Here is a 24,465-nt window from a genome sequence, read left to right as displayed (position 1 = left end):
ATTTTTCAGAAAATATAATGTAATTACGACTCATGTTAAAGCTGTAGTAATAAAAACATGTATAATTATATCAGACATTAAACATCCTCATTAATTAATGTATAAAAAATTTACACCTGCAGTTGAAAATTGTAGGCTATTCCCCTTAAATAGTCTAAAATAGGCCGATCATTATAATCATTTACAATCTTTTGAATTCTGAGAGATGTATCTAAACTTTTCTACTTACTGGTGGATGGTGACCTGCAATGTATTGTTCAATTTTTATAGAATTTAAATTTTGTTCCTTTTTTAAGCAATAAATAAATTTCCAGATTGTTGGATGGCATCCGTTCATAAGTTCTTTGAATCTGCGATGCCATCCTTCAACCGCATTATTTGTCCTTGGAACTTTATCTTTTACAGCATCATAACAGTTCCAAAGAGAGATGTCAAACACTGGTCTGCAACGTTGTCCACGACGAGTAAATCTACCAATCCATGTGTCTTCAAAATAATTTATGATTGGCTGAATGATGTTCATATTATTTACAAAATAAGTAGATGATATTAATTGTTCAAATGCTTCAATGACATCTGAAGTAGGAACGAAAGCCAAAGCTGCAAGTTGAGAGATTTCCAAAACGAAATTCGGATCAGTTTCATATTTACTTTGCAAACCTGCACACTGAATCTTTCTATACACACACTAACTTAAATGAAAAAATCATCCTCTCTGAATGATATTCGGAAAGGAATTTTTAAAGGCATTTATGGCAGCCTTTTCAAAATCAGTAATTACAGTTTGGGGCTGCAGATCCGGTTTCAAAGATTTTATCACCGTAAACGCTCATTTGTATGTTTCTTCGCGTTTGTTTGGCATTAATACATACACTGAAGGTATCACATTATCATATTTAACACCATGGATTGTATACATCTGACTGAAAAGCGGTGGTGTTGCTTTAAAAGTTCCATCAGCAAACCAGTTCGGACATTCAGCCATGAAGTCCAGATTTCTGAAGGTCGAAAAAATTAGAATTCTGTCTGTCTGCGCTCCACTGTCATACAGCAAAAATTTCTCTTCTTTTAGTGTTTTTGAAAACTGTTCTGGGATTACTAATTCTTCAAGACATCTAGGATTATGCAATGGCATTTCTCCGTGTCGAGCATATCTGATAATTTTTTTAATATTTTCCACTGGTGGTATATGCCCCGAAACAGCACAAGGAAGACCAATTGTACCAACTGCTGCTAAAGAATGTGTCGATTCCTGCGTTGTTCCCGCACGCTCTTTTAATTGAACTCATAATCTTTTCGCTGTAATTTTGCCAGCATTTGGAGGATGCCCGTGAGATTTTTCAAGAATGATATTATCATCTTGAGTGTGAATTCGCCCTTTGCACTTACAAGTAAAATACTCTACACATTTCCAGATACTTTTCTCAGCACTAGTACGTTCAAAATTATAGATGTATCCTTTCACCATAAGTTGTTTACGGTTCTTTTGGCTGATGATATAGTGTAACGGCATGTTGGCTTCTCTGACAGAAAATGCAGTTAAGTTTCCGAGTTTCAGGTACAACTAAGACTTGGAGCATCAGACATACATTATTTACCTAATTGTCAAACAATGGTTTTCTCGAGGCAGGAGCCACCTGTTTCCCCTTCAGGCTCAAATGATGTTTTACAGTTTGTTAGGTAAAAATAAGCAGGTGTTCCATTATTAAACACAGTTAGTATATGTTTATTAGTAGTTGAACACCAGGAAAATTTCTGTGAACTGAAAAATGTCAGCTAAGCAATTTACAATTTGATTTATTTTTAATGTATCTGGAATCATTATTGGTAGTTTAAAATTAATGAGCAGTTTTTGTATATAGTGCTGGAACAGATTAAAAATTTAATCAAAATGAAACTCGAGGTTCCTTTCAGGTAACGAATATTAGCATCTTTACTGAGAAAAGCTAGTAAACAGAGTTTTGAAATCGGAATAAATTATTTAATTATCTTAAAATGGTTCAAACCCAAAGAAAAAGATCTTTAAATCAAATATCAGATAGTAATTGAATCTTAAAATAATTAGACTGAAATTTTATGATAAACAATTAGAAGTAAAACGAAGATAGAAAGAGAGATGAGTCTAGTTAGAATAAAAATATCTGTGTAGAATTAAAATAAAAAGAGTAAAAAATACAGCAATTCAACATCCAAGTTTTAGTTATAGAGATGTCTTATATAAGCATATTATACTCTAAGTAAAGTGGTAAAAAGCCTTCCGTGTCATATTTTTTTGTACAACTGGACTATTGTAATGATCTAAATGTTGAGTTTTATCAGAAGTACTTTATTAATTACGTATCTCGAGGTCTCTATCGATATTTATCCACGTATTGTCGAGCAGCGAGTACCAGATGCATGTAGATCACAGCCACTATCATACTATAAGAAAACCATTTACTTGAGAAACTTAAGATTGAGTCTACCAGGAAAATCAGAAATGAGCTATGAGCTTTAAATCTTAAAATCACTCTGCACGTTTTTTGACGCATTTTCATTTTTTATTGAATCTTTTTGTTTTTGTTTCACATTTAATTTTATATGAACAAACGTTTCGCAAAGCATTCGAATTTATAAATTATAATCTTTAATCTTACTGTAATAATGACCCCTATTAGTGGCCGAATGGTTAAAATCGCTGAATGCTAGGAGTTTGAACGCAGTGCCATTTCAGGCAGAGAGGCTGGCTTCGTGGTTGGTATCGAGAAAGCCCTCATCGCAGGCATCCTTTCTCTAAGCTTGATAGCCTTTGTGTGCCTTGCCATATTTAAACAACCTAGCCTATTTTGTAAACATAGAAACATATGATAAGAGATTACACTCTTTATGGAAACGAAATGTACGCGTCGAAAGTGTGCAATTAAATTCTAGACATGTTGTTTACATATATATTTATATGTAAATGTAGTATGTAAATTGTGCAATGCGTAATAAACGCATTGCACAATTTGTTAGCAAATAAAAATTTATTGTTACAAATTACACAAAAATTGTTAGCAAATAATGCTAACAATTTTTATTTTTAGTGCATTTTTATAAAAAATATAAATACCTCTTACATGATAACAGGACCGAGACAATGATGAAGAGAAAGAAGTACTCAGCTAGAATAAATAACTCAGACGGGAATTGCACGGGAAAAAATAACATGAAAGACAGTGTTATTTAAACCTGAAAATTAATTAATATGCATTATTCTCTGTCCTGATAAATATTTTATGTAGTTTTTTAGTAATTAAGTCTTTTAATTAAGTTTTGTTTAATTAGGTTTTCTTATCATATGAGTGGAATTCAATCATTTCAGGTAACGTGGATTACAGTTGTGGTAATGTGTATTACCTCAGATAACAGGAAGTGCGGATAAATGGACAACTGTATTATTTCATAAAAAATTATCATTACGAAAATTTATTGCACACGGTACTGTTATTACGCAGTGTTATTACGCACGGTGTTAAAAAAAATGTCCCTGAAAAATTATCCTGGGAAAAATGTTCCAGTAAACATGTTTCCAGAAAAAAATTAAATGTTTCTAGAAAATGTATGGCTATTTTCTTATTTTTCCAAATCTTATAGCAAACTATTTAATGTCATATCATAAATATCACCACAAGTTTATATAACTTTTAAAATTAATGAACATTATTTAGCTTTTACATAAGAAAGTTGCCTTACATTTAATGAAATATGTTATACAAATGTACTAAACGTGAAATATTCTATAAAAGATACTTAAAGTGAATAGAATTAATCATACGATTGTCTTATGTGGATAATCACATATAAATTTAAACTAGGTCTTTGGAACATTGTGCATTATGCTTATCTATGTAGAGGTTACGTAGATTATTTTTTTAACAGTTCGTCGTAAAGGCCAAATCATATTCCCAATTCGTAAAGCCGTATATCATACTCCTAGTTAATAATACTTCGTAAAATGATATTCCCAGTCCGTAAAGCTGTAGATGCTGTTTCTAGGCCGTAGATGTGAAATATATGATATTTTATTCTTTAAGGGGCTGTGTACAATTCTAAATTCATTTTGTATAATTTTTTTTAAAGATTACATTTTAATTTAGAATTAAGATTAATTAGATAATTAAGATTACATTTTAATTTAGAATTACTCGGTCCTGTTATTATGTAGATTTAATCGTACAGGAACAGACGTTGTGATCACGAGATATAAAGAAAGACAGTCGTGTGGGCGTTTGTTGAGCAATCGGAAGCAAAGGGGAATTAATGAAACATTTCGGAAAGCGGAACTGGAAAAAAAAAAAAAAAAAACCACAGTACTTTTAAAAGCATTATACCAATTTCATTTACTTGTAAAGCACTTATATTTTTTCATTTCTTCGTATTTATATTATTTTCATTATTTACATAAACTAAAGTTTTATTCCTTAAATACATTAAATCGTAAAAGGAAATTTTATAATTTTTGTGTTTAAAGACCGGACACCAAATTTTAAAAGTTGTTTTGACAGATTAAAACATATTTCGGGAAAATTTGTGTATTTCTCTTATTGGTCTGAAGAAGTATTTAATAATAAAGAAATTAAAAAAAATTAATAAATGCATAATGCACAGTTCTGAAAAGACACTGCTTAAAGTTTATATAATTAAAAAATTATTTAATTTTGGAAAATCTTGTTCCTCAGATTTTAAATATTTTCCATTCTCAGCGACAAAGTTTGAATTTATGATGTTTTCATCATACGTATAATCGTAGAGTTTCGCCTCCTTAATCAAACTACGTAAATATGTAATTTTATTGGAAAAAGTTTAAAATTTCGGATTATTCATTATTCGTATCGTTGAACTTTGGCCAAAAAAGAAAGGAAAATGTTAATTAAATCTATATTTTTAATATAATTCATTGATGAAATTATATATTAATTAAATAAATCTGTATGTATGAATACTTATATGCAAAAGAGGCAAAGGGCCTTTTTTCAAAAACAAACAAGGAAGGGCGATCTAAATACGCTTGAACTCTAAACTTGTAAGGATCTTAAGTTTTACTAACGTTTATTTTATTTTAAATCTTTACTATCACTTCTTATTTTCTACTTCCGGCCAGAATTATAAGCGTTAAGGTTTTTATGCAAAGTTTGTCTGGCGAACGCCAAGTATTTAAGTTGTGGCTTTTTGCCAAGCGAGAGAGAGGAAGCAGTTGAGTCAAAGCAGGCCGCTTACCTTAGAAGTTACGCAGTTGCTGTTTGCCTTCCAGGCCAGAGGTTTTAATCCTCTTGATAACTTTTAAACGTATTGTAGTGTTCTCAGTTATCTGTACTACATACGCCTTCCTGTTAATATAAGGCCAATCTTCCACGTTTATTAGTTTAAAGTTAAATTAGAGTTTAGTTTTATTTTTATACTTTTACGTTAGACCCCAAGTAGCGGGTCAGTGTATTCCGAAGTACGGAAGTTATTGTATATAGAGAAAAATAAACGGTTTTGTATACCCTTCATGTGTATCCTGTCTACTTACCACAATTAGTGAACATAGCTTTAGTAAGCTCTCTGTTCCGAGTCAGGTCCTTGTATGTTCCCGAAGAAGGTAAGAAGGAACATTGACCCTGATAGTGGCGCCCAACGAAGAAGAATAACCATGGCCGAGTTTCAAGAAGAACCTGTGCTGCCTGCAGAAACGGCTCAGAATCCAGAAATGCCAGCTGCCGCCCTGGAAGGATTTGGTTACATCGTCCAGACCATGCGCGCTTCGATGAAACCAGAAGCAACATTTAAGGGAAACTCACCGGTAACCAGTTTTTTGGAAAAATTGGATGACCACTTCATGCTCTACCCCGTGCACGAGTTTCAAAAAGTTACCTTAGCTACCAGCGCTTTGAGGGGCCAAGCGCTTAACTGGTTCAAATGTCTAGGCAGAAGTCTCTTGGGTCAAGCAGGAAGTCCCACCTATACTTACGAAAATTTCAAGACTGCCCTACTAAAAGCCTTCCCTGTTGTAAGGGATCGTGCGAAATTAGAAACGGAACTTTTCAGTATATATCAACAAAGAATCGAAAACCTCTCGAGCTTTATTTTAAGAAAAATTCACGTTTTCAAGCTCTTGTATGGAAACCGTCCGGATCCTGAAATAATTCAAGTGATTTTGCCGAGGTTACTACCCCAAGTGCAAGACTTTATTGAATTAAGAAATCCGACTACACTGGAAAAGTTATTTGAGCTAGCAATCCAGTTTGAAAGTAGAAGAACGGCGGACGTCGAAAGAAGACGCCAGTATCAACAGCGAAACCAATTTGGTACGCCAAGACTACAGCAAACTCAAGCACATGGCTACGGAGAAAAAGAGAATCAGTGGGCAAGGAAACCCGAGCATTCAAAAACAGCCGGCGAACGTCGACAGTCCAATAGCAACCCAGGAAAAAAGTCTCAAGGCCAGTGGAAAAAGATGGAAAGCATGGAAAGGAAAAATAATTTAAACTAAAACGGATTTCTGCTAACCAGAGTGTGCGGAAATCCGAAGGCCACGAAAACCCCTCTTCCTACAAGTTAAATACAGTAATGGTGAAAAATTTGACTCTTCCGAAGATTGAAGTCTTGGTGAATAATATCCCAGCCACCGCACTCCTGGATACCGGCGCGCAGTGTTCCTGTGTGGCAGAACATTTTGTTAGGAAGTATTTTCGCAAATACCGCATATATAATGCGGATAATACGACAGTGTGAGCGGCGCAAGGAGAAAAATGTAAGTGCGTAGGTAAAGTACCTTTGTATATCCGTATCAAGGACGAACAAGTAAAGGTGATGTTTTTTATAGTAAAGAATCTGCAAGCACATTTAATTTTAGGAATAGATTTTCTTTCAGAAGCACAAGCTACGCTGGATTTTAATGAAGCGTCCCTTAAGCTGACAATGAAACCAGTTCGTACAGAAAACGCTGAACCGCCGATGTTAAAACTTGACCATCTCCCTAATGACGAGCAAGGAAGAATCCGACAAGTGGTAAGTGAATTTGCTTCGTTATTTAGTGATATTCCAGGATTTACTCAGGTTACTAACCATAGTATTGACACCGGAGATGCAATGCCAGTTCGTCAAAAACCATACCGGTATGATAAGAATAAGGAAAAAATTATAGAATGGCATATTACCGATATGCTACGTAAAAAGATCATAACGCCCATCTCAAGTAGTTATGCTAGCCCGGTGATTTTATGTAAGAAAAATAATGACTATCCTTTGACGCATCCAAAAAGATGGAGATTCGCTATTGATTACCGTAAATTAAACTCCATAACTAAATATCCGGTATATCCGTTACCGATTATAGAAGAAATTCTAAGGAACATAAAATCAACCAAATTTATGACGACTTTAGACTTAACGACTGGTTATTTTCAAATAGGGGTGAGGCCTGAGGACGTGCCTAAGACTGCTTTTATAACCAAGTCTGGCACTTATGCATTTTTGCGTATGCCGTTTGGCCTTTCAGGGGCCCCGGCAACATTTCAGCGATGCATGGACATTGTGTTAAGACCTGTTCTTGGAAAGTCCACATTTATCTATTTAGAGGATATCATTATTACTAGTGATAATCTCGACCAACATGTACAGGATTTAAGACAGGTGTTTTCTTTATTAAATGAGGCCGGTCTAAAAGTTAATGTCGAAAAGTGCAAATTTGCAGCCCCTGAATTAAAATATTTAGGTTACAAAATATCTCAAAAAGGGATCGAGACAGATGAATCAAAAATAATCTCTGTACAAAAGTATCCGACTCCAAACACGGCAAAGAAGCTCTCTTCTTTTCTAGGACTTTGTTCATATTATAGGTTCTTTATAAAAAATTTTGCAGCTATTGCTGAGCCATTGTTAAAATTAAAAAGGAAAAAGGTAAGATTCTCGTGGACGGCCGAAGCCAATAGTGCTTTCGAAAAATTAAAACAAGCATTAACGCAAGCCCCTGTGTTGAAATTTCCTGAAAAGGATGAGAATTTAGAAATTTCAGCGGATGCTTCGGATTATGCGGTAGGAGCGGTACTTTCGCAAAATCAGCAGCCCGTGGCATTTTTTAGCCGAACTTTAAATCAAACACAAAGAAACTATTCCGCGACCGAGAGAGAGGCACTTGCAGTTCTGTTAGCAGTGCAAATGTTCCGAGTCTATTTTGGAAAGGCGCCGATGACAGTGTACTCTGATCATGCGGCGGTAACTAGATTGTACTCAGGGAAAAATTTATCCCCCAGGTTAATAAGATGGGCACTCAAGCTGCAAGAATATAATCTGGTAATTAAGCATACCCCTGGAAAGGAAAATATCGTAGCAGATGCCCTATCAAGAATTAAAATAGACGAACAAGGAAATACCGTAAAGGTGGCAATGCTTACAGCATGTACAATAAATTCCCGAGAAACTGTAATAACCGAACTGGGTAAGGATCCTGAGTTTGGAAGCATTTATAAGTATTTGAAGGATCCTGAAAATTTTAGCCACCAAGATATTGTGTCGATAAGAAATAGGGCGGCCCATTACGAACTAATAGATGGTCTATTATTCTATACAAAAACTACGAATTCCAACAACGAATTTCGACCTGTTATCCCAGCTAGTCTTAGATTAAATATCCTGCAGGAGCTCCATGACAGCCCTTTAGCTTCTCATGCTGGTATTCGAAAAACTATCCAACGCGTACGCGAGGCAGTCTACTTTCCTGAACTGCAAAAGTTAACAAGGGCGTATGTCCAGTCCTGCCCAACATGTCAAGCAGTTAATTATATTAATTTCCGCCCGGCCGGGTTTCTAAATAGTATTAAATCCGAATTTCCAAATGAAATAATTGGCATCGATTTATTGGGCCCTTTCCCAAAAAGTCAGTTAAATAAAAGTCGCTATCTCCTTGTTATGGTTTATCATTTTAGTAAATGGACCGAAATTGTTCCCTTAAAACGAGCCTCCGCGAAATTAGTTACTGATTCTATTTTAAATAAGTATATTTTAAAATACGGGGCGCCCCTAAAAGTTATATCGGATAATGGTCCTCAATTTGAAAGTAATATATTTGAAGACATGTGCCAAAAACTGGGCATACGTCATTTAAAAATGGTCCCGTATCGGCCGCAATCAAATATAGCGGAACGGGTCAATAGAAATATAGTGAAAATTATCCGTAGTTATGTTAAAAATTTTCATAAAAGCTGGGATAACTATGTCAATGAATTTGCTTTCGCCCTTAGGACCGCAAAACATGATACAACGGGCAAAACTCCTGCTGAGTTATTTCTAGGCAGAAAGTTTATAACACCATTAGATAAATTATTTTATGTGCAACAAAGAGCCCCAGAATTTAAAATGGGTGATATAGAAAAACTAATAAAAGAAGCAAAAAAGAATACGGAAGTAGCACAAAGAAAACAAAAATTGTATTATGACTTGAAACGACGGGGAGTAACTTATAAAGTAGGGGATGAAGTACTAAAAATTAAGCATTCACTTTCTTCAGCACCAGAAGATAAAACTGCCAAATTTTTTCCACGCTTTGAAGGACCGTATGTTATAGAAAAAATAACTCACGCTGTTGTAGTGTTAAAGGCAAGAAATGGTGAAACCTGTTCCGCAAACATTGACCAGATAAAACCATTCTATGACCGTAATAAAATGCAAATCTTTTCAGATCTTTTGCAGGATCCGGTACGGCAGACACCGCAGGTACAAGTTCCAGAGGTGGGAAAACGACAAGTACAAGGGCAAGCCAATGAGAGACAGAAGCAAGTGAAAAGAAAATTGCCCCGCGGAAAAATTGAAGGTACAAAGAAAAAGAAGCCGTTCCACCGTCCAAAAAACAGAGTTCACGAACACCCCCAGAATGAAGAAGGGAGAAGGACGACGTATGTGGAAAAGACCGGGAGAAAGGACGGCAACTATAACCCGGCTGTGAAACGGAAGATCGACTCATCCGACAGGACTCTCCGCAGTAAACGTAGCCGAACTGCGGAAGGGCCATCAGCGGCGGAGGAAAAAGTACAAGAAAAATTTGAACGGCCAACAACGAGGTCCAAGCAGGAGCACGACAGGGGTTTCCCGGTTCCGCCAAGACCAGCTGCCATCAAACGGCCAAGACCACAAGCAGAGGAGAAAAAGAAGGTATTCAAGGGTGACCGAACTGGTGAAAAAAGGAAGCTTCCAGAGGAAAGCACTGAAGGGCGAGCCCGTACAAGAAGGAGGATAAATCACACAACTATCTACAATACCTTTAAAGACTGGGCCCAGAAAAGGATGTCCGAATATCACAAAGATACGTAAAATTTTATGTTACTTTGCAAACTTAAGTTAATCTTTCATTCTTACTGCAAGTGGCAGATTTCAAGAAGTTTTACCTCATGCGAGGTCTACCTTTATCGCCAAAAGGGCGAGAAATGAGTTGTTACCGATTTTCGTATTATGTTTTTAAATTACTCGAGCGTAAAACTAAAGTTGATATATAATAGCGTTGTGTAAAGACTTAAATATTGAAAAAAAAAAGTTATTGTATAAATTTTATTTAAAACATTCTAGCAAGAGAGAAGTTTTAGTCTGAAAGACTTTTTGAAATGTAGTATTTCAATGTAGAAAGAATTGGCACTTGCTTTGAAAAGAATAGAAGTTAACAATGTACTACTAATGTATGTTTTCAAATGTGTAAAATTAACGGCATGTTAATATGTTCTTATATACAATGTGAACTGTTATTTTAAATGTTAAGAAATACCGTGATATGGTAAAAGTGAATAATTTTTTTTTATTCGTGTGACTGTAAAAAGACTAAAGCATGGCGAATATGTGTTAAAGGTTGAATGATGTAGTTAGGCTCTCTGACGCTACACTTTAGAGTTAGACACTTTTAGAATAGTACCTCAGGGTTTAGAGTTGAAATTAGGTTGTGTTAAGAGGTCTTGTTATGTTGAATTTTAACACGTTAGTGTTTTGATTGCAGGAGGAAGTGTGGAACACGTAGACAGAAACACATTCGTGTTTGGTGTTCTTTTACAACACATGTCAGAGAGCACGGGGAGAGATAATTAAAATAGTCATGAATGAAATAAGAATGTTAAGAGAAGTATAATTGTATATGTTACTTGCCATTTAATTGTGTAACATTTCATTAAACTAGTTTTCCTTCCAGATCTCTGGAAGGAACCAGAATTGAATAAAAGCTCCTGTTTAGATGCAGTACAGATGAAAAAAAAAATTGTTGAATATCCTGGGAGCTGCTATTGTAAAAAAAAAAAAAAACAAATTTCTTTCTTTTAAATTTCTAGTTTCTAGCGAAGTATGTTTGTAAAAGATTGGCCTCGCGTTAGATTCTAGAGCTAAAAGTTTTCAACAAGGTCGTTTTAGACCTCAGTTTCAAACTAATTAACTCTGGCGGGAAGTATGTAAGGATCTTAAGTTTTACTAACGTTTATTTTATTTTAAATCTTTACTATCACTTCTTATTTTCTACTTCCGGCCAGAATTATAAGCGTTAAGGTTTTTATGCAAAGTTTGTCTGGCAAACGCCAAGTATTTAAGTTGTGGCTTTTTGCCAAGCGAGAGAGAGGAAGCAGTTGAGTCAAAGCAGGCCGCTTACCTTAGAAGTTACGCAGTTGCTGCTTGCCTTCCAGGCCAGAGGTTTTAATCCTCTTGATAACTTTTAAACGTATTGTAGTGTTCTCAGTTATTTGTACTACATACGCCTTCCTGTTAATATAAGGCCAATCTTCCACGTTTATTAGTTTAAAGTTAAATTAGAGTTTAGTTTTATTTTTATACTTTTACGTTAGACCCCAAGTAGCGGGTCAGTGTATTCCGAAGTACGGAAGTTATTGTATATAGAGAAAAATAAAGGAATTTGTATACCCTTCATGTGTATCCTGTCTACTTACCACAATTAGTGAACATAGCTTTAGTAAGCTCTCTGTTCCGAGTCAGGTCGTTGTATGTTCCCGAAGAAGGTAAGAAGGAACATTGAACCTGATAAACTTTTCTGGGTTCTCTTTTTAAACTGCATGGTAGATGTAAAACAGACAAATACTAAGAAGTTAAGAAATGCTATTTCTGTCTGCACATGGACCATTATCAGTAATGACCGAAATTTTCAGCTGTCTTTTATTAATTAAATAGCCTTCAGCGGCCAGAGGGGACAGGACCCTGGAGTAAGGCTTGAACGAAACACCCGTTCTCACGGATGTTAACTAATGGTTGACCCTCTCCAATAGTATAAATAGCTGTAATTCATCCGCCCTCCCCTGAGTTCAGCCACTTAGCTTGCTTTTCAACTCAATACTCAAAACTAAGACCTTCAAGCGTTAGTTTCCCGAAAAGTTCTTAATTGCTTTCACCTTGCATACAGATTGCTACAATTCCCAGGCAAATCCTAATTCTCACTTCTCTTTCGAAACAAATATATACTACCACTATTAATGAAAGAAAAAATTTCCTTTTATGAATAACTGAATATGAAATGTAATCATTTATTAAAAAATGAACTTTTGTAAAAAACTCATAAATCAATATTCTGAAAATTTTAAGTGCGGTGAAATACAGCATTTAAGTCTCTCCCTTAACCCTTTCTGTCCCAATGGGTTAAGTCCCAGTAGATGTTTAAAGAAACCTAGAGAGAATTAAAAGCATTAATTTACTACATAGTTGATATCCCACTGGTAGCAGGCATCATTTTTAACATCCCCATTACAAAATTGTTGCGCGCATCTTCTTATAGAGGCTTAGTGACAGACTGTCAATTTCTGTTAGTGTGATTTGTGTCATTTGTGATAATTTCCAAGAAGGCATAAAAAAATTCAAGTCAGTTGAAACAAATAAATTGGGATTGAAAGGGTTAAACAATTTAAGATGTTTTATAAATTTTCAGTATTTAGTTATTCAGATTTCAACCAGTAAAATCATCTTCTCCAAATGCCATTTGTTAAATGTATTTAAGTCCTCAAAAAAAGTATTTTTCCTTTCATTCAAAGATTTTATATTTTGACAACTTACACATCCTTGTTTTTGATATTCTGCACTATATCACACTTAAAATTATACATTTTTGCTCATAAAAACTCACAGATTCATGAGTCTATTTGAATTAATTGTGTTTCTTATATCCAAAACATGTTTAATATGTTGAAGACGTATATTAATAGAGTTTTATAATATATGTTTAGTGGGAAATATGCACTAATACATAACATGCATTAAAATAATTGAGTCACAGGATCAGTAAGAAACCATGGTTATTACCAAAATAAATAAGGACAATGTGCAACATAATAAAGACTACAGAAATGAATGAGGACATTATTTAAAATAAATAAGGACTATATACAGCTCCTCACACTCCCAGATCATCACCACTACATAAGAATTAAACATGTTGCAACAATAAAATGAACAAAAAAGAGAGAGTCTGTGCAATCCATTACTCCAAAAAAAGCATATGTTTCGAGTATATACAAGTATTAATACATAGTATGAATCACAACCAACACACTAAAAGTTGTACTAAACTACAGCATACTAAAAAATACTATACTTCAAAGGTAAAGAATTCTTAGGGCAAAGAATCGCCACAAAGTAGACTCTCTCTCAGAAATATTAATTTTAATTTCGCTACAGATTTCTGGAGTGCATAAATTTAGATATTCTGAAAATTAAGAAACACAAAAGAAAAACATTAAAATTGTCTTAGGAAGTTTGTCACGGTAAGTTCAATAAGTAATTACAAAATTTTCGAGTAAAATGTATATGAAAATTTAAATAAAATACTCTTAAGTGCTTATAAGAAATGTCTTAATATAAAAGTTTTCTTCTACCAATGGCGGCCCTCAGCGGACTTCGGTTTGGCCACTACTAAGTGATGGTCACTTTATTAAGGAGGCACTTAATTATAGGTGGGCCACATTTGCCTCCTATGAAGGACAGTTACAATCCTGCCTTCTCCGAGGTTCGAACCCGAAACCTTTGATATCGCAGCCCGGCGACTCAAACCACTATACCGTCTAGGCGGTCTAAACATAAACGTAAATGTAAGCAATCCTATTTAAAGCGACTACTCAAAATTCCATTCTTTTTAATCTTGAGTGAATGTGGTGAACTTGCGTGATGATTAAAACCAATGTGTATTGTTCTCAAAAACACTGTTCGTCTTAGAGGGAGATAGTCACCAAGAAGGTTCACTGCAAGTATACATTATTTCTTAAAAAAAAAAAAAAAAAAAAAAAAAAAAAAAAAAAAAAAAAGCTGCATGATGATTTTCGTGATTTTCCTAAAGTATAATGTGCATGTGAACCAGTTCCTGAGAATGTACTCCGCAAAGGAATCTCATCCCTTAAGCAGATAGCCGTAGTGTGCTTTGGCATAAACTAATAAATCCAAATTCTACTGAAATATTATGCATAGCTGGTTTTCTTCATAACTAACAACTCGTCATTCAAGTAACTGACTGCACGCCGTGCATGAAAATTTTAATGTCATTTTAAGAATAAACTGAAACAAAACAAGAAATAATTTTCTCTATAAGTGTATTAGATTATCAAAAATGAAGAAAATAATCTCAAAATTAGCAATTTTTTTAAAAATAAGGTTATGCAGTTACTTACCAGCCTTTTTCTAATCTTTTTTAGATAATACTTTTCATGAAAAATTACCAGTAAAAACTTTATAAAAATGACTTATTAATGACCTTTGTTAGTTAACTATTAATATTACTTTGTTACTATATATATTACATTGTTACTACTATATATATTACTTTGTTAGTTTGTTAGTTAAAATTCTATTAAGTGCTATAAGTTGCATTAATTTTCTATGCTTAAGTCTCCTTCTTACTTTTTCAGCAAAAATTTTTTAGTTAATAAAAAATATGAAAGTAAAAATTATCCTTCTTCCCATTTTGCGCTCATAAATCATTATGGGAATATCCATTTACAGTTATTAAAGCTTGAAAAAAGCATGTCTGCGATGTTATCGTCATGCGATGATTTGTAGATACTTTATTTTTTACCACGATATTTTCGACGACGATGTTTTTAAACTGCGAAGTTTTTGAACCGTTTTATTTTCGACGACGATATTTTGTACGACGATGTTTTAGAACTGCGATGGTTTCTCTTTACGATGTTTTCTCCCACGATGTTTTGTAGCACGACGTTTTCGCCTTACGTTGTTTTCTCCGCGACGTTTTCGTCCGCGATGTATTTGCTGCGATGTTATCGGCGGACACCCGGGAGGTTTAGTCGATAAGCTTAAAGCAATAGGTGAGGACATAAAGGGTTGATCATACTTCAGCATTTTTGCTTTGTTCAATGCCTAGTTCTTACGATACGCTGATAACCGCTCTTGTCCATTTCAAAACAGTAAATCTTAAGCAAAAAATATTTGAAGATATTTTATCGGAAGTTTTATATGTTCCTGGATTAGATACAAATTTAATTTCAATTAAGAAAATGACGAAAAGGGACTCTCAGTTCTGTTTGAAGGAAATAAATGTATGATCGCGAAAGGAAATCAAATTATTCTAGAATGCCATTCAACTAACAATCTTTACCAAATTAAACCAACCGACAGGAATAATGAACCATTAGTTCACATAACATTTCAGTCCAAAAATGAAAACTGTATTCAACTTTGGCATAGATGCCTTGGTCACAGAAACGACGACGCAATCAAACAACTTGTAAACAAAGAACTCGCTGAAGGAATCAGACTACATAATTGTAAACATGATACCAAATGCATTCAGTGCACAAAATGTAAACTAACTAATTTTCCGTATCCCAAAGAATCCAAATTTAGAGCATTCAAACCGCTTGAACTTATTCACACTGACGTTTCAGGACCAGTACAAACACTGTCTGTTAGTGGTTACCTAACTTTTATTGATGATTACTGTACGTTTACTATGATTTACCTATGAAAAGAAAAAATGAAGTAATTCCTAAACTAAAAAAAAAATGTATTTCTCTTACAACAATAAATTCGGAATAAAAGTAAAAACACTAAGAAGTGATAACGGTGGTGAATTACACAAGTAAAGAACTTGAAGAATATCTCAGAAAACATGGTATAAATCAAAATGATCATGATTAAATCAGAAAATGGTCTAAATCAGAAAACATGGTATAATCATGGTATCAGTCACCAGCTAACTGTACCGCATGTATAATGCGGTACAGTTAACTGAGTTAGTAAAAGCAAAAATAGGTCTTTAGTAGAAATGACAAGATGTATTTTAGCCGATTCAGGTCAACCTTACAGATACTGGACAGAAGTAGTGCTGACTGAAAGGAAATTCAAACTTTGACAGAAAATGAAAAAAAAAAAAAAAAAAAAAAAAAAAAAAAAAAAAAAAAATGGTTGACAACTGTTCAAGGAGAAATTAATTCACTAGAAGAAAATAACACGTGTGAATTAGTTGGCTTACCAAAAGGAAGAAAACCAAGAGGCTTCAAATTGACTTTCAAAACCCAGCTCAGTGCAGAAGGGAAAATCGATACAAAGCCAGATTAGTTGCAAAATGATTCAGCCAGAAGTTTTGATCTGATTATGATGAAATCTTTGTTAGTGTGGTTAAATACACAGCACACAACTCTACGGGTTTTCCCTTGTGCAGCTCTGTATAAAAACATATCTCTCAAACATATCGATGTTAAAAGAGCTTTCCTTCATGGAGAACTAGAAGGAAAAATTTGCATGACTCAGCCTGAAAGATACTCAGAAGCTGGAAAGGAAAATAAAGTTTGGAAGCTGAAAAAATCAATATATGAACTAAAACAAGGCACTAGAGCTTGAAATCTGAAAATTGGAAAAATATTTCTAAACAAAGTAATCCAAATCCATGCTTATTTTTAAAAAACATCAATGGAAAATTCAGGTATATAATATTATATATGTACACGATATACTTATAGGAAGTGAAAGCGAAGAAGGTGAAACTAAAACAATCCGACTACTAAATTCTAAACTGGAAGTCAAAAACCTAGGAGAAGTCACCTATTACTTTGACATTAACATCGAAAGTTCTAAAAGATCTACAGATGGAACCTTTGCCATAAACCATAAGAATAAAATCTAAGAAATAGTTCGAAGATTTGGACTTCAAGATGAAAACCCAACACATATGCCAAAAGAAACAAACTACTGTAAACTATAAAATGATCTTGTAGAAGATAAGACGGAATATAAAAATGCAGTAGAGGCATTACTATACATTGCAACAATCAGTCGACCCGATATAGCATGCGCCATCAAGCTATTGAGTAGATGAAACGGAAAACCTCGGAAAATACATCGGAATACTGTCAAGAAAATCATTCCATACTTAAATACAACTGAAGATTTGAAGTTGGTCTTTAACGAAATCCAGCAACCTATACTAACTGCACTAGAAAATCCATTAGCGGATACATACTCAAACTAGGAAACAATTGCATTTCATGGAGTAGCAAAAGGTAAAACTGCATTGCATTATCTTCAACTGAAGCAGAGTATATTGCTAAGCACAATGACTATTAAATTTATTTGAAGATTTAGGGTTAGAACAAAATCTACCGATTATTCTCTATGAAGAAGTCATGTTTTAGACTTTCACAATCAGAGAAAAATAGTTCCAGAACAAAACATATAGACGTAAAACACCACTAGTTGCGTGAACTTCAACAAAACGGCATCCTAAGCCTAAACTACTGCAAAAGCTCCGACATGATCGCAGAGCTGCTCACCAAACCGCTAGGCAAGCCCGTGTTCGAGAAACTTCGAGAATTGCTTCAAATGGTAATATTGTCCATCAAGTAAAGGTAGTGGACTGCAATGGTGAACAGCCGCCAATAGGGCGATAGTCGATGTAATTTGGGTGTACTACGGAAGAGTTAACTGAGTCACTCGTTTTTTCTTTCCTTCTTCTCACTCCTTCATGTGAACATGTAAGGACAGTATTAAAACACTCTCATAATGACTAATTATTGAACCCTTTCTTAACTTATATGAATGAAAAATCTAATGCATCTCATTCAGTTATTATTATGAGTAAAATAAATGTGTTCGTTTGCAATTTCGTGTACCATCTCTTTATGGATTAATCAAGACTATGATAATGCTGGGCGCTGCCGAGAAGACAAGGTAAGAACTTTTTCTTTTCCTTACTTTTTTTAATTTGTTATAGAAGTATTTTACAACATATATCGCCTTCACTTTTATTGCTAGACATCAAGGTATAGAAAACATCAGATGTTGATGGTGTCATCAGAGCTTAAATCGGAATATCAAATATAGAACAATTTGCAAAGAGAGCTGAGAAGTCGATTCAGAAATGAATACCTAGGGTTTCTTGCTCAAAGAGCAAAGAGTAAAAATGCTCTTAAAATAGTTATTGGAGATATAGTGCTAAACAGAACACACGATGGAAAAAAAATTGGCCACGGGAATGATTAACAGAACGTACTTCTGGAAAAGATGAATGTTTCTACTTGTAGAAATAAAAACGTCTCATTCCAAATTACTTGGTTTAATTTAACCTGCATATCCTTTTAAAGGTTTCATTCACTAATGACATCCTAAAAGCAAAAGAGTTAGTTGATAATGGAAGTATTCCGTAATCTAAAATGAAAGTATCTGGATCGGGTACTCAGGTTTCTGACAAACTGAATTTGTAAAAGCTAGAGTTAGGATGATTTATCCATGTGTATTGTTTTAATTTTTGTCATTTTTAAAGATATTTTGCCACATATTGTGTAATTGTATTCAGCATGATCTCAAAACATAATATATAATGTTCTGATTATAAAATATAATGATGGTGTTGGGGAGATATTATCGTCTGATTGTTAAGTATTTGAAGCAGAAATTCGGTGAGTTTTCGAATTGCTCAGTAATTTCTTTTTCATGGTTACAAACTTTATCAAGATCGAAATGCCATCAATTATCAAGTTATAGTTAGTAATAAAGCAGTTTATAAATATTTAGTATATAAACATATGTGTTTTTCTGTATGTATCGAATAAAAGTTAATGAATTAAAGAAAGAGTATAGGTTGTGATTATTTATTCTCAAGTTTTTCTAACTTGATGTTTCCTTAATTTGTTTCTTTGAAGTTAAAACTAAGTTATTTTATGGTTAATTCAATATATTAAAATTATTTAAAATAAAGACCAGACTGAATTTGACAAAGTGTAACAATAAGTTTGAATTACGAAGTACTATCAATAGAAATCGCTTTCAGGTACACTTTAGATTTAAGGTAGAAAATAAATATGAAGTTTTTCCTTTGTTTTGTTGTTATTAAAGTAAATATATATTTTAATAAATATTTTTTAAGATTTAAAATTTAATTAATTTTTTTTAATTTATTTTCTCCCCTATTTTGTTAAAAAAACAAAATCTGAGCCGTCAGCTACTTTCAGTTTGGACATTTGGCCCGTATGCGGTGAATCTGAGACTCCCTAAAATATTTATAAGCATTCATGCTATATTTAGAATTAGGTCTTTTTTATAATATTTTTACGCTAAAAATATTAATAATTTTCTTGGCATAGAGATAAATACTTATGTGTATATTTACAAGTCATACAAAACTAAATATTAGTAGTCTGAGGCATCGATTCTTAAAAATCATTTTTAAAATGATTAAATAAAACATGAAAAAAAATAATTACTTATTAGCGCAACGACCTTGGCGCAGTTTGGCGATTTTTTACAGAAGGAAAAGGCGATCGGGGAATTTTCAGATGGTAACTTACAATGGATATGATTTCCTAAACAGCTGTTATGCGCATGGTTTCTAGAGTTTGGTGACTTCTCGAAATTTGGAAATTTCTATTAAGGTGGTTTTGATAATACGTAAGTACCAAAATGATATTCATAACTTTTTCGAGAAAGAACAGTTAAGAGTTTGGTTAAAGTAAGAAGCAGTGAAAAGCTGCAAGAATACTTGAAATCTGCTTTTGAATTTTGAAACCAGTTTATTAAATTTAGCGCTAGTTATGAAATTTGATACTGTTTTAAAGCATTCGCATATAATCACGTATGCATTTTTAAAGATAAAGACTGAAAATTAATGCGTCTGATTTAATAGACTAATGCTAAGAGATCAGAAATCTATACTGACATCTATACTGACATCTATTATATGACATAATAACTATGTAGGAAGTGCTGCTAAATATTACTGATGCTGAGAAAAAATCCACTTATCAGAATACTATAATGCCTTCAGATTCAGAAAATTTAGAAGAACCTAACCAGCAGTTTTCGAATGTATTATTTTTTTATTAATCACCATGTTTTAAAGAATTTTTATTTAATAAGGGTAATGGAGCAATTCTCTTGCTCTCTGTTTTCTTTTTTTACAAAATCTTCTATTTCAATATTTGTTCTTTGTAAACTTTCTAGCCGAAATGAGACAATCCTATTTAGGTATTAGAATATATCTCTTTAACTGTCTTTTTTTTTTTAATTAATTCTATTTTCTGTAAGCAAAAGCAAAATATCTGCTTTAAATTCCGCTTCAGCGAAACTTTTAATTTGAGAATTATGAATCATATTTATTTTAATATTAGCGCATGTATCAATCTCAACATCATAAAATAGTAAGACGTGTCTAAAGCAGATAAATTTGATGAAAATTTAATTTCGAACTTTCAGCAAGTTTGAAATAGTTTTATATAATTTATGTATTGACGAAATATCGACTGGCTTTTGCTCGTACGTAATAGAAGTAATTCGATAATATGAGCATACATAATGAATCCTTCCTGATGCAAATTTTATCTTGATATACTGCTACACATATTCAGAAAATGAGCATTAAAAAGCTTATTTTTTCAGAACATTCAATAAATTTAATTCGTAAACAAATACTGAGAAAAATAATGAACTTACCTCCAGTGATAGTCATTACGGATAACAACAAAATCAAAGCATTCTTCAACACGCAACAAGCTTCCATCTTCTTGCGCGTTGCGTATATTTTTAAAGATCTTTTACGGGGACTATTAAATGTGACTTCAAAGGCACGATGCCTGTGCCGGTTTGTTTGAAAGAACGGGCGTTGTCTGTGTTTAGTTGAAAATGTTACCCTGGTAGCAGAGATTTCGTGCGTAACGAGGTTTCATGAATTATAAGTCATCAGATTTTCATTATCTGCACCCCGTAACTAGAGCCTATCAGGTTGTTTCTTTTAGTACTGGAACCCTCAGTTTATTTTTGCCCTACAATTTCTGAATGAACTTCTGAAGGTCAAGTCCTTATCTTCTGTTTTTTAATATTCGGACTTTTAATTTTTATTTTCAAGGAACATAAAACGAAATAATACTTCCTTTAAAGTATAGATCGTTTAGACTGAAGATGGGAAATGCCAAATAATGATAATGATGAATGAATTTTGTACTTATTGCTTGTTATTCTAATAAAGTAATGTAATTCTTTCGTCTGTCATCAGATTTACATCCCGTTTTTTATTAAAATTTATTTTGTCGTTATATACAACTTCACCTTTTCTGTCATTGTTATTGGAAATAATTGCTTATAAATAAAATTACTTATAAATTAGGGAACTGAAAGTATTTTTACTAAGATCGTGAAGAAATGATTTAACTTTTTTATCTGAATGTAGTATCGGAATAAAAATTAATCAGCTGCAGAGACATTAGGTTACTTGCTATAAAAGATGATTCGATATCATACAGAAATGCACAGGACGAGTCACATAATTTCGATTCATTCTACTTAAATTGTTCAATCATTTATCAATATTTTTTCCTTTAAAAATAAGTATGCTGCACTTTAAGAACATCTCAAATTACAAGAAATAATAAAGTCTTTTTGTTATAAAAGAAGTATGGTTGCTGCTTTTCTGCAACTAAAGGATCAAGATTTCCTTACATCTTATTCTAAAATGATCTCATGAAAAAACATTCATATAATACTACTTACAATTCCAAAATGATCGGGTATAATTTAATAAAATTATGCGATGCCCACCAGTGACCGAAGATTGCTAAGCTCTCGTAGTTCTATTCACTTTCAAATCCTGGCAGTCGGTCTGGTTGTATGGATTTTCGGAATTTTCTTCATGTGTAACGTTAATATGAGCCAATATCCCTTAGAAGTCCTGCATGCAAGCATCTCTTACCTTTAATAGGTAGCCCTAGTCTTTTGAGTCAATTCTGGAAGTAAAATAAGACTTCCAATCTCAAAATCAAAATATTTACAAAAACAATTAAATAAATATTAAAAAAATACAATCTGTAATCTTCAGATCTCATTCTAATGCCTCAAAAAAGAGCTCACCATTAAAAATAAATTTTAATATTTTAAAAATTATAAATTTAAAAATATTATAATTTTTTTTTACTTTCATTTCAGATTCCAGATTAACGACTGCAGAAAATTTAAGATAAATAGTTACCACGAGTTTTTAATTAAGCATTATTCGAAGATATATACAGGGCATAAAATCATACAGTGTCTAAAAAGAGCTGCAAAACATAGCAAAATATGTTGTTATCCCATCGAACATTAACGTGACATTGAGACTTGTTTAACAAATATTTATTAACTCAAGTCGTAGCTGTTACTTTTCTTGCTGGATGATTTACTCTAAAAACCTTGCAGTAAAAGTTCCTTCGAGTGAAGTGCGTATAATTTCTGTTTTGAATACTTTAGATTTGAAACAAAGACGCAAAAATTACATGCCTAATAGAAGGAATGCCGTCATGGATAACATTTTAAAGGAACTTAGAGTTCATTCACATTACACATGGAAAAAATCAGGCAACCAAGCCCGTTTCCTGCGATTTAAAGCAGGGTCAAACGACCATTGGGCCAAACGTTTTACCGCTCTGCCGTTGCTGGGCTCCAGTTCCTGTGTCGCAATAATATATAATTCGCACGATGAAAAAAATATCACGGGATTTCTAGAGTTAAAATATGAAGCCAATTTTCATCATCAAAGATTATGTTGGTAATCCTGATGCAATTCAAAAGCAACCAAATTTCTATTTTTAAATACCTTCTGACTCACTTTGTAGGGTTTATATTTATTTTAGCTAACATTTATTTTAAGTTTAAACTATCTTTCCTGTCAAGCCTTACTTTCCCCTGGAATTGCCAATGCCAGAGTATGTAAATTTTAGTAGAACGCGCAAGGATTTAAATTGTCAGCGGAAGTAATCTGAGTTAAATAGAAGGGAAAAGAGTTCGAAAGTGTGCTTTCTTGCTTCACGAGCGTGGAGGTGGCTAGTTAGAAGTTGAAGAATTACGCGTTTCGGCCTGTGTTCTTGCCTCAGTAGATAGTTAAATCTTTCAACGTAATATTCAGAAGTTTGCTGAATTGTCAGCGGTATCTTAGAACGCAGTTAGGTTAGTTACGTTTAGAGAGCCTCGTAGTTAGTCACTTGTTATTATCTCTTTTTAGTTTCTTATTTTTATTTTACCGCCGGGTCGGCGTAGTTTGTGAGCGTCAAGAGCACGCATTTGTAATTCCTAAAGTTGAATAAAAAGGGATTTAAACCCTTCTCAAGACTTTGTGTACTTTCCAGTTCATAGCAGTCACTACTATTGTTGCGGGCAAGTTGGGGCAACGCAACACCACATTGGCGTCCGAACACTTTTCGAACTGAAATAGCCGAAAATTGGATGGAAGCTCCTGGACAAGTACAACAACAAGAAATGGCGAGCCAATTGGAAGGATTTGGATACCTGGTCCAGACGATGAGAGCATCAATCAAGCCAAACGTCAGTTTCGAAGGAAAAAATTCGGTGGCGATATTTTTAGAAGGTCTCGAAAATCATTTCCAGCTCTACCCTGTGCCTGAAAGACAAAAAGTTGCCATTGCCACATCTGCACTAAGAGGACAGACCACACTATGGTGGAAGAATATAGGTAAATTTTTATTAGGGAAATTCGGAGGCCAAGCATATACTTTTGAAAATTTCAAAAAATCATTATTAAAGGCCTTCCCCATAGTGAAAGATCGAGCAAGGCTAGAAGCCGAACTATATAGTTTCTATCAACGGAAAGTAGAAGAGTTGACGGACTTTATTCTGCGAAAAATTAAGCTGACGGATAGACTGTATGGGAAGAAACCCGGCGCGGAGATTATTGAAATAATCTTACCAAAATTGTTACCTGCTGCTCAAGATTACGTTGAAATTAGAAACCCAAGCACATTGCAGGAGCTCTTCGAATTGGCGGTCAAGTTCCAAAATCGCAGAATAGCGGAAAAAGCTAGAGGGGCATCGTATTCTCAAAGTATCCAAAAGCAATCTTAAAATGAGCAGACCAGAAATGCAAACCGCTGTTATGGGGAAAAAGCTATCAAGCTAACTCATCGAAGCTCGAAGGTCAAGGCCCAAAAAGGAAATTTGAAAACAACCGTCCGCGTACCCAGAAGGCAGAAGTTGAAAGGAAAGCTTTAAACGATTAGAGGGGCCTGTGAAAGCGAG

General features: G+C 33.8%; 1 protein-coding gene across 1 annotated transcript in view; it reads right to left on the bottom strand.

Moving 5' to 3' along the window:
* The window catches only part of LOC118201522 (uncharacterized), a 236,963-nt gene extending 215,922 nt beyond the window's left edge, over positions 1–21,041 (bottom strand). The window contains exon 1 of the mRNA XM_085825294.1: positions 20,899–21,041. Coding sequence (XP_085681420.1) covers positions 20,899–20,965 — 67 coding nt within the window. The 5' untranslated portion in view covers positions 20,966–21,041. The remainder of the gene's footprint in view (positions 1–20,898) is intronic.
* Between the last annotated feature and the right edge of the window lie 3,424 nt (positions 21,042–24,465).

Source organism: Stegodyphus dumicola, chromosome 10, assembly GCF_044657685.1.
Source record: "Stegodyphus dumicola isolate Sdum_Otavi_A_Nest chromosome 10, ASM4465768v1".
NCBI classification, from domain to species: Eukaryota; Metazoa; Arthropoda; class Arachnida; order Araneae; family Eresidae; genus Stegodyphus; species Stegodyphus dumicola.
The sequence above is the reverse complement of the archived record's forward strand: the minus strand, read 5'-3'. Positions and strand labels throughout refer to the sequence as shown.